Source organism: Zonotrichia albicollis, chromosome 1 (assembly GCF_047830755.1).
Source record: "Zonotrichia albicollis isolate bZonAlb1 chromosome 1, bZonAlb1.hap1, whole genome shotgun sequence".
NCBI classification, from domain to species: Eukaryota; Metazoa; Chordata; class Aves; order Passeriformes; family Passerellidae; genus Zonotrichia; species Zonotrichia albicollis.
This window is the reverse complement of record NC_133819.1, coordinates 82,428,201-82,439,432: the sequence shown is the minus strand read 5'-3', so window position 1 is coordinate 82,439,432 and position 11,232 is coordinate 82,428,201. Positions and strand designations below refer to the sequence as shown.

The 11,232-nt window shown below is 39.5% G+C and overlaps 1 protein-coding gene across 1 annotated transcript in view; it reads right to left on the bottom strand.

Annotated features, from left to right (window-relative positions):
* Positions 1-308: 308 nt before the first annotated feature.
* DAP (death associated protein) overlaps positions 309-11,232 on the bottom strand; it is a 54,242-nt gene continuing 43,318 nt past the window's right edge. Inside the window, exons 3-4 of the mRNA XM_005484287.4 lie at positions 4,780-4,822; positions 309-3,063 (exon numbers count right to left, since the gene is read on the bottom strand). Of these exons, the coding sequence (XP_005484344.1) occupies positions 2,944-3,063; positions 4,780-4,822 (163 nt within the window). The 3' untranslated portion in view covers positions 309-2,943. The remainder of the gene's footprint in view (positions 3,064-4,779; positions 4,823-11,232) is intronic.

Sequence of the window (11,232 nt, the reverse complement as noted above, 5' to 3'; positions counted from 1 at the left end):
TTTCCTTTACCATCCTGGTTTGTTACCAGGGTTAGATTCTCCAGCTTCACAGGGGCTGAGTGAGCATCTCCAATTTCATAGTGGAAAACAGCAACTCCCACTCTAGCTGGTGGCATCTACTTTTTATTTTACATGAGACTGGACTATTCAAAACAGCTCATCCACTGTGTCATAAAACTTCATAATAAATTTCACTATCTATAAAATGTTGATTAGTCATGCAGCAATCTGTAATAAAATCCCATAAATGCCACAAAGCTGCACCCTGCTGATTTACATTGCACTTACAGAGAAAAAAGAGCCCAATATACAACTTCATGCTTTATTGTTGCATTATTGCCACATTGACAATTACAGCAAATTTCTTTTGCAGATATTTCAAGGTAACATCTGAACATCTCCTGTGCTTATATGCTATTGCAACATATTTTAAAAGTATCAATAACCATCAGTAAGAAATCCAGTTCACCAGTTATGATTATTTTGGAAAAGGTAATGCTTTGGTAAGGACATCTATGTATAAACATGGATACCTCCCAACAGTATATAGCTTTCATACAGAGACATTTTCTAATCATATAGGAATTTCTGTGCTCTAAAAGCCACTAAAGCTATCTTAAGAGCCATACCTCGTTGTACAAACTTACATATCTATCTATCTAAGTAATCAAAGACAAAAATCAGGTATTGTCTATATATGCTGTATATATTGCATTAATAACCAGGAGCAGTAGTTTGCAATTTGAAAGCATCCATGCTCCTAACTTTTACTGTCAGAATGGAGATGTGGTGTGGCTTTCAAAGCTGTTTTTACCTATTACAAGGCATGGAGCAGAGGTACCCAGCCCCACCTCACCGTGTGCCTCCACGCTGAGGTTTAGTTTCCCACTGCAGTCAGTGGAGCCAGGAGCGATCCAGCTCGCCCTGAAAGACTCTTCCCTTTGGGCAATGGTGCCATGCCTAAGCTCTGCTGACCCTCCTGACTGCACCGGGCTCCAGGCACTGCTCCAGGTGCAGGCACAGCAGGAGGCAGGGCTGGATCCCAGCCAGCTCCCCTGAGCCGGCAGGAACCAGAGGTGACGGCGACGCTCTGCTCTGCTCCATCGCTGACACAGCCCTGGGACAGCTACGGCTGCACCCCAACCACTCCTGTCCCCTGCCCGCAAACATTCCTGCCAGCAAATCCTCTCCGGCACAGAGCCCGAGAGGCTCAGCCATGCTTCCCTTATGAATGAGCTGCTCAGGTGTGAATCACCTGGACACGCAGCTAAAAGCAAGGCCTCCGCTGCACCGACAGCAGACACAGAAAGCAGATTTGAAAAGTGATGAATACTCTAAGACAGAATAATTCTTACAAACAACACTCGTTCCTTAAGGCAAGTATGGTTTCTAATCAAATTGAAAATAAGGACTGCGTATGTAGATTGTACATCCTTCCTTGGGTTTAGAATAAGTATGTCCATGCATATAGTTTATAAAACATCATTTCCATTTCAAGCCTACAAAGAGATGGAAATGTCAGGTCCCTTGCGCCTACACAAAGTGAGTTGTTCCACTTGAGAAATGGGCCATATTTCCCATTATTTTGTTGCTGTTGTTTTAAATCAGCTGCTCAGGAAATAATTACTAAATCTACAGAATGTTTAAAAAATAATAATTTCTAAACTTTCCACACTCTTTTTTAACCACAAATGAACTGCTAAAGCCCCAAGTGACGTTAACATTTCAGTGATTTGCCAGGTGAATGGCTGCAACATTAGCTCCCACTTTTCTGACGTCATTAGAAACTTTATAAACTTGCAGGCTTTATAAACCAAAGGCTGTATTGTATTTATAGTCAGTTAAAAACAGAAGGACACTTTAAAATAGGTAGAATGTATAAAACTTTTTTCCTGGTTTTTACAGAGGTGAGTTATGGAAAGAAAATGACAGAGCTAAGTGATTTTGAACTGAAAAATTAAATTATTTAATTATCTGGCAAAAATAAACTGATTGCTCTGTTTGGAAATAACTTTCTTTTTACTCCCTCATATCACTACTGTATTTCAGAATAAGACTAGGAAAAAAAATTATGTACAAAAGAGATTGGATCATAAACATATTTACTAATGGTACCTCTTAGTTTCAAAAGGTGATCTCAAATTCTAAATTAAAAAAAGGAAACAGATTTTTCACCAACTTATAATAAGTTCAACACGGAGGGTCATTAACTCCTTTAGCTTGCTATTGGAATGTGAAATAATCACCTCAAAAATACAGCCCCCAGTGAGACCCATGAGATTACAAATGAGTTGTCTACAGCAGCAGTGTTCTTGTAATTCTGATTTCTCTCTCCTCTCCATTCCCACAGAGCACCAGAGGGAAAAATCTCAGCAAGACTGTGTAAAGGGGCGTAAAGAAGATTCAGCTGCATCTCTGCCCACTTGAGAATGTATGGGGGCCCTATCATCATCTCCCTGGCTGAATCCAGAGGGCACTGAAGGCTGCAAGGGTTCTATAAAATCAAGACAACCACTGACTTGTGTCTCAACACACCCAACAAACTCCCTCCAGACAGTAAAGGTACCAGTACAAAAGGGCTGCTCTTCCTCACTGGCTTAGCATAAAAACTACATTAACTATCTGCTACTCTGAGTCCATAACTAAAAGTACAAATTTTAAGCCCATTAATCATATTATTCATACTGAAGTTTTTATCTTGGCAATAAGAAAATCTTATAAAAAAGCACCCCTGATCAGCAAATACCCAATACAGAATTTTCCATCTGGGATAACAACTGAACAATGTCTTCATTCTTATTAACCCTTGAGAATTAAAGTAAAAGAAACAGCATATTATTTTAGATGCCAATTTTACAGACTTGACAGTGTGAATACTAGAGGGTTTTTGCCTTCTCTTGCACACATTCAGTGCAGCAGGCTGGCCGAGGTCCTGGCGGGAGCTCACTTGCGCGGCTGGTGGATGTGCTGTTTGACGTGCTGAGGGTGGGGAAGCTTCTCCACAGAAGGATGTGGCTTCTGATGAGCCACCTGAGCTGCAGCTGGAGGAAAGTCCTTATCACCCTGTTTGAAGAACACAGCAGGAAAAGTTTAAGGAATCTTAAAAGTGTACTTTCCAGTTCAAATTGATGTAAATTCTAAAAACTGTGAAAATCAGATGAAAAACAGTGTTGCATGTTACTTTGGGGTCCCCCTTTACACATTCTATGTTTTTATTCTTATTAGCCAACTTCAAATTTTTTCTTATGCAAGCTTCACTTCTTCCAGTTACACACACTATCCAATAATAAGGTATCTTAATGTGACCCCAGGGGAAAAAAAATCAAAATATTCCTATTTTCAGATGTGTTTGGTTTCAAAGAAACCACTAGAAAGAATAGATTATTTTAAAAGTAAGTTAAGGCAGCATGAAAAATACCTGCACAAAAAGCCTGCTGCAGGAATCAGAGTTGTGGAATGGCCTGGGTTGGAAGCAATCGTAAAGATCATCCAGTTCCAACACCAATGCCATGGGCAGGGACGCCCTCCACTAGACCAGGTTGTTCAGGACTCCATCCTGAGGGATGCAGTTAGGTCACCCCAAGGCCTTCTCTTTTCCAGACTAAACAAAGCCAGTTTCTTTAGGAAGAAAGCAGGATCTAAAACTACTTATGACTCAAATCTTAGGGATGGCTGGCTTTGAAGTTTAACATGCTCTTTTAACCAGGTCTCCTAGTGTCGGCTCTCAGGTGCTGCTGCTGGGCAGCCTCAGTCCAGGTGTAACCCTTATATCACCTATTTACCATTGCCATTTCTAGGCTCAGTCCTGTGGGGCTTTCAAAAAGCAACAGGAAACAAATACTCTCAGTGCTCAGCGACAGAGGGACAATAGTGGAGAGGGACACAACTTCCCTCTTCAGAAAGGGGGACAAACATCATATGCCAGAAGCTCTGGGCATTCCACTTGCTCACAGGGCAACAACCATACACTGTTTTGTTTTGATTTCATTTTAATCACTTTGTTAACTTGTTACATTTGGTAATTTTTACTCTTCTCCAACTTGCTTCCAGTGTTCAAAGATCTGCTTTCCTCAGACCTGACATTTTCTGCCTTCCCTCCCCTGATGCTGCCAACTGCCCATTCCTTATGGGCTAAGGAAAATGGCATCAGCTCACTCCTTCCTATGGGATCTGACACAAGCACAGCATCTCACAGTAAAGCACACTACTACCCCCAGTGATGTAAGGTAACCACCACATAAAGCCATGATAAAACCCTGCCACAATGCAGGAATCACTGATCACATCATTAATGGCTAGTTAATACTAAGGATTTACAGGTCCTGCCTGCTCCTAAAGCCCAGGGAATAGCACCCTAAATCCCAAGTACCTCAAGGCACATATGGCAGCTGAAACACTCAATCTTCAAGCATGTAATCTTACAGGCAGGAGGGTTGCTCCACATCACAGATCAAGCTACAGCAGCAGTTTAATATGCAGCTGCTTCCAAAGGAAATGAATACAGTAATATCTATCTTAGATATAAAAGGATGATCCAATAAACTTAAAGTGCTAAAATTCAAAGAAAAACGGTGGAAATAATTTCAATGAATAATTTCAATTTCACACAAACCCAGAAAGAATGCTCAAAGGGCCTTACATGAATATAGAAAACACAAAGCCTCCTCTCACAAAAGAGGAAGGGGTATGAAAAAGATTAATTTTGCTCTGATTGGAGGTAATTCTGAAAAGCTTACAGTAATTTTGCTATGACTGAGAGAAATTTGCTGATAATCTTACCCTAGCAATGACACCAGAGATGAACACCGCTGGCTTAGGTGGGCTGAAAAAAATAAGAGAGATTATTTGTATCACTTATTTAGAAGGTAAAAAGGAAATCACACATATAGTGCAAAAAAGAAAGGTGGCATTTTTGGAAACTGATTAATTTTTCAAACAGACAAGACAAATTTTCTCTTCAAATGACTATTGCCTTAGTAGTACTTACTGCAGCCAAAACCAGACCTTTAGGTTTTTGCTGCTATTACTTCACAATGATTGTGACAGAAGAGGCTAGTCCAACAATACTGCTTCTTAAAGCTGAGTCTTTGTTTACATTTGTTTCTTAATCCTCAAATTTTATACATAAACTGCCAGCAGTACTTTAGACTTAGTGTATTTGTATTGCACAATGAAAACTGTAGCTGGACTAAAGTCACTGCTGTGTTAGAGAATAAAAGAAATTTCAAGTTTACATCTGTCAATCGAAAAAATGAGGATTCTGAGTCTCAGAAAGAGCAACAGACTGCACTTTATATCACAGATTTTCAAGCAGGTAGTCTATTACAAGAAAAATAATCATGTCTGTAATCAAACAAATATTGAAAACATAAAGCAAAGCCTTTCCTGGTTTCTCATTTGCAGACCCTCCATCCCCACCAACAGGAACAGACTCTCCACAGCTGGAGTTCTCTGTAGCTTGGTCAGCACAAGCCATTGGTTTCCCTGATCTCCTGAAGTGACCACCTCTACCTGGAGGCTACAGCACAGCCACATCCAACTGCTCGCCCTGCTGGCACTGCCAGAGTCTGAATTACAGACACAGCAACCTCAGTGCCTCCGGGGCAGGTAAAACCACACATCTGCATGGAGTCTGCAGAAGGGCTGGGACCTGGAGCTCCAGAAAATCTCCACAGCAGGGGTAATTCTCCTGTAAGAAATCCAGGTAAGCTGAGGCACTGCAGAGTGGGGAGCTGAAGGTGTCCCTCCCCTGAGAACAGCTGTAACTGAGGACTCAGAGCAGCTCCATTAACCTGGACCACAAGAAGGGTTCTACCTGAGATGTTACAGCTCACAAGGCTGGAACAACACAAGGCACACACAAATCAAATGACTTATTAGAGGAATGATAGGGATTACTATGATGCACTTTACAACTACACAGCTTGTAAAAATTTATTAACATGATGTTGTGTGAAGTTAAGATAACAAGAAGCACAGTATTAGACTTGTTATAATGAACTCATAAATATTGCCTGAGCCCTGTTTAAGTGATGGTATTGCTGCTCAGTCTCTGAACAGCCTGGTTATTTAACAAGGCTCAGCATCCCTCATAGAAATTTTTAAAAAGTCTGAAAGACAAGGTTAGAAAAAAAGGAGAAAGGAAGAGAGTTCTGCTCTAAAATACTTCCATGGAAGAATAACAAGGATATTTCCTGCCATGAGAAATAACATTTTAATAGCTGTATTAGACTTTTTCTATCCAATTTTCTGTCAGTACAAACTAATAACAAGCAGAGATCAATAGCAAAACACTTCCATTTCATTCTAATTATACTGAGCCAATTAGTATGCTACAGTCTGCATGAGACTTACTGGATGCTGAGTAACAAACTCAAAGAAATAACTCTGACTGAGAAAATACAGATGTACTGCAGTGGCTCAAGGTACAATTCACACATTTACACCATGACATTATAAAGGAAATGAACAGTAAATGAAAAAAAAAAGTATGATAATTTATTTTTCAACTATACATAGAATCTGGCTTTATTCACACTCAGAGAAACTGGTTTTTGCTTGACATTATATTATGAACAATACTGGATGGTGAAAAAGTCAAATCAGATGGATTTTTTTTTAATATTCTTAACATGACCTTTCAATGTTCATTATGCTTGGATGATGCATGAAATTCAAATCAACATTTCCCCAGCAGAGCCTGTATTTGCTGAATGTGCCATGAGCTGTTCTTCAACTACCACACTGTATTACCTGCTGTGGAGTTCATAATTCTTACTTTAAAAACAAGTGCAATGTTCTATGGCTTTGGCCAAAAATGACAACCAGAAGGAATCTCTTGCATAATGGTCATTTCAAAAACATCTTTTACCAATGCAAATTACAAAAATCTGCTTAGAAACCCCAGCCTCCTGTTAAAATGTCATGCTATTCATGTTCACAGGGCCCAAACTTGCAAGTGTTAAGTCTCCCAAGTACACAATAGAGCTGGATATGGTTAGACTATTTGGCAGATTTCTGTATTTATTTTAATTTAATTGTATGTTCTTTTGTCTCAGGAATTAGGCTGAAGATCCTGTAAAGATCATTGTCATTTTCAGTTAAGCTAAAATCCAGTCTGAGGTTTATGCTTCAGGTAGTACTTCAGAAGCAGCTAGCACATCTTTATTAAGAAGACGAAAGTCAGCAGTACCATTTTCCTAGTAAAAACTGTATTTTTCAGACACAAAGCATTTGTCTTGAACACTATCACGACACAACCTTGCAGCCTTGTTTGTATGCAGTGGGTTCTGTGACTGCCTTGGAAACAGGACACTGATTAGGCTCTCCCACAGGTGTGTGGTAAGCACCAAAACACCTCACTCAGGGCTCATGTGGGACACTCTAGGATAGTGCTGACACACAGACAACAACCTAACAGGAATTTAGAGCTGCAAAAGGTATCTACTCCCTGATGCAGCTGGAACAGTTTTCTCCTTGACTTTCCCTCTTGCTTGTCATCTTCATGGATTTTTGGCTGGACTCTCCATGCTCCATACTAGATTTCCAGTTTTTAAATGGAAGAACTAATGGGAATGCTGACCCAGCTTCCAGCTCAAGCACCTCTACCCTCCATCCACAAAGATCTTGCAGAAACCCTGGCATTTGTCTCTGGCTGCCCCAGGTTTCCATGATCAGCTGCAGGTGCACAGGGTAATGAGGCTTCACCTCTCTATTTAACTTGTTACACAGGAAAAATGCTCCCCTCCCACAAGAGACACACCAGCTTAACAGGAAGCTCATTTCCATGTATTAATTATCCAGTAGCAGGGAAAAGGACCAAAAGCTGGCCAGAAATTGGAATGATTGAGTGTGTTGGTATTTATGCCCTATGTCAAGCCACTGGCTTTCCTTACATTTCCACCAGATTACATTGTTTCAGAAAAAAATCTTAAAAAAATTAGTATTATTCATTATCTTTGATGATCTATAGAACCAGAGCCAGGCCAAAGCATATATAATCACACATCTATACTAATGAAGAATTCAACAGATCAGAGAAAGGCCTGGATAATCAGTCACTGATTCATGCTTTAATTTCATTCCTAATGAGAGAAATCTTTCCACAGATGAACTTTGTCATAATAAATTCAAACTCTACTGCCAGACTCCCAAATTATGGGCTTTTGTGGACCCAGATTAGCTGCCAGGACCATAACTCTCTAATTGCACTCTGAGACATCTACTGGGATTGCAGTGTTGCAACATCACTCATTATCTTTCCCAAGAACTTCCTGAAAATAGAAACAAAAATGGAGAACAGGCACAGGCTATCATTGCTACATTTATAAAACACTTTTAAGTGCTTTAAATTCTATTGGTGTTTTTTACAAAGCACAACCTACATTTCCAGTATTTTGTAAGCTGTGATGGTTTTTCTGAGGATATACTTAATCTGATGAAAATCGGTTTGACAGATGTTGTTTTGAAGATGCAGCATTCCTTTGTCTAGGCATCAGTAAACAAGAAAGCAAAAAAAATTTATTTTCTGACAAAACCTGATTTTGTTTATACATATACGTGCTTTACAGCTATTTAATGCACACATTTATTTAAAGTTAATGAATAGTCACAGCTGATACTGTGTAAGGAACACAGTTTTGTGTTTGCCAAGACTGGTTAGTGTTTGTGTCAATACTTTCAAAGCAAATCCTTATTTTGTTCTAACATATGGAGAAAAAGAACACATCTGTTAAGATCTAAGTGTTCAGAGAACTTACCCTGATTTTACATGTGCGATGCTGCACCTGTTTAACATCAGATTCTCTACTGGATTCATTTCTCCTGACTGTTCAAATAGAATAGATTTCTATTATTCCAAAATACTTAGCTCAAATAGGATCTTTATCTGACATGGAAGGTAAATCACAAAGATGAAATAACTTGCAAAAATCATTAACTAGATGAAACGAGGCATTGATAATACTAAAATCTTGTGCGTTCACCTCAGAGGGATTGGTTGAACTGAAGTATGACAGACATATTATACAGACAAACACAGTGACACAGGAGTCACTGTGAAATCTCCTGGAGGCCACAAAACACACATAGAGCAGATGAGCATTTATCCAACTCCAGAGATCCTGACTAAATCAGTTTTGTAATTCAACAGGGAAATTTACAGTTAACTGTATCTCTCTCTATAAATGCAGCGAAGGTGTGCACATATGTGCAGAGGCTGTGCACGTATGCACACAGAGACGACACAAATTCACAGCTGTATCAGAGTGGGCACAAATGCAGAACCAGAGCAGAGCACATTGCTGTGGGGGGGATGAACGCCTGCAGCCACTCTGGTGTTTGGTGCACCCAAATTACATACTGCATCCCTACCTGATAGGATGGAATGCATACAATGCTGGCTTCCAGCAGAAGTTTGAAGAGCAGATCCAATCTGGAGGAAGGATTGTGAGCACTGCTCACAGTGCAATCCAAACCAAAGGGCTCCATTCAGAGTTGACAAAACCAGGAAACACCCCCAGACATTGCTGCTGTCCACACAAACATAAAAGCTGCTAAGATGGGAAGTGGGTCTCACTGCAGCCACAGTGGAGAAGGTAAGTGCCCCATGTACACTGGTGATCAGAAAAATCAAAATAACATACCAAGATGAAGAAAGAACGAGAAAAAGCAATAGTAAAAATAGTAGCTCACAGTATACCTCTATTAAAATATGGTATTCAGACCAGGAACACCATAAGTGAAGAACAAGAACAAAAATATAGATGGAAAAATTAGTTTAGAGAGCACAAAGAACTCACATAAGGAGACAGCTAAGAACTCTTAGCATACAGTATACAAAGGAGTAGGCAATAGTGCTCTCATCTACCTCGTTACAGTATAAGTAGAAAGTGACACTTGCAGAAGACTAAATTTAAAATTATTAATAGCAGATACCTTTAAAATAGATTTAAATGCAGACCCTCCTGAAAATAAGGAATCAATCTCAAAATTTCCACTATGCCAACATTCAAAACAGGTTAGCCTACTTTAAAAAGGACAAAACTGCATAGATGCAAGGCTTTTATTAGACTGGATGATTTTTTTGTCAAAATATGTTAGACTAAAGTTAAATCATTAAAACTGCATTAAAACTAATCTTCTAGATGGAATTATTCATATTTAGGATTAAAGAATGGGAATGATTCATATTTATCTTTTCATATTTGTGGGAATTAATGGCATGTCTTAACATTGGTGATCACCTTTTGCTCTTTTAAGTAAGCCTGGCAAACAGATATATGGAATCTATAAATACGTGTTTTTCAAAGACTTTGGAACCAGAAATTACATCATCATTTTTAACTACCCAAGAATAATGCTGGAGTTTGTGACTTGATGTTTCCTTGTTTTAATCAAATCATCCACTGGCATGTATTGTGACTCATAGTTGGCCTATAGCTTTGGAAAGCAAAGGAGCAATTTCTGTGACAGGCAGGGAAAACACAAAGGAGAAATTCCTGCAAACCAAAGAGATTCCAGCACAGCACCTGGGGCTGCGCCCAGCTCCCTGACCCTGCAGGCAAAGGCAGCACACAGACAGCATACCCTTGCCCCTCCAGCACCCCAAAACAGCAAGGACTTGAAAAGTGAGGAGAACCTTCCACTGATCAGCTTGCCTTTATTTCCCTGCTCATTTCCAAATAAACATCATTCACTTTCCTCACAATTAACTTAGGCAAGCAAAATGAAAACCATATATGAAATACTATGATCTGCAGTTACTCACTGATTCCCCAACTGCTTCCTAATGAGAGCAAGTTTTGTGGGTTTTCACTTTTTTTCCTGGCATGATATCCACTCCATGAACAGGTTCCCCAAGTATTCTGAGCAGAATTTCCTTTTCAGTCAACAAAACATCATACTTTAATCCTGCCCTTCTATTTCTGCAATTGAAAGTATTGTGCCCAGTTGTTCAAATCATTCACCTTAATCTTCAAGGTTGTTTGGGAATTTGTATTTTCTGGTTATGAAACATGAACATTAACTAGTCTTAGTTTCAATCTAATGCTTCTCTAAAGATGCCCAGATATGTCATTACAGAGGTGCTTATTTGAATTTACAGAGTTGCCTTTGATTTTGGCATTGTCTGCAAAAACAAATTCTAAGATGATTAAAACCACACTGAGATGATTAAAATCACACTTCTCAGCAACAGAACAGAACTAACAAGCAGCCTGCTCATCAGCTTGC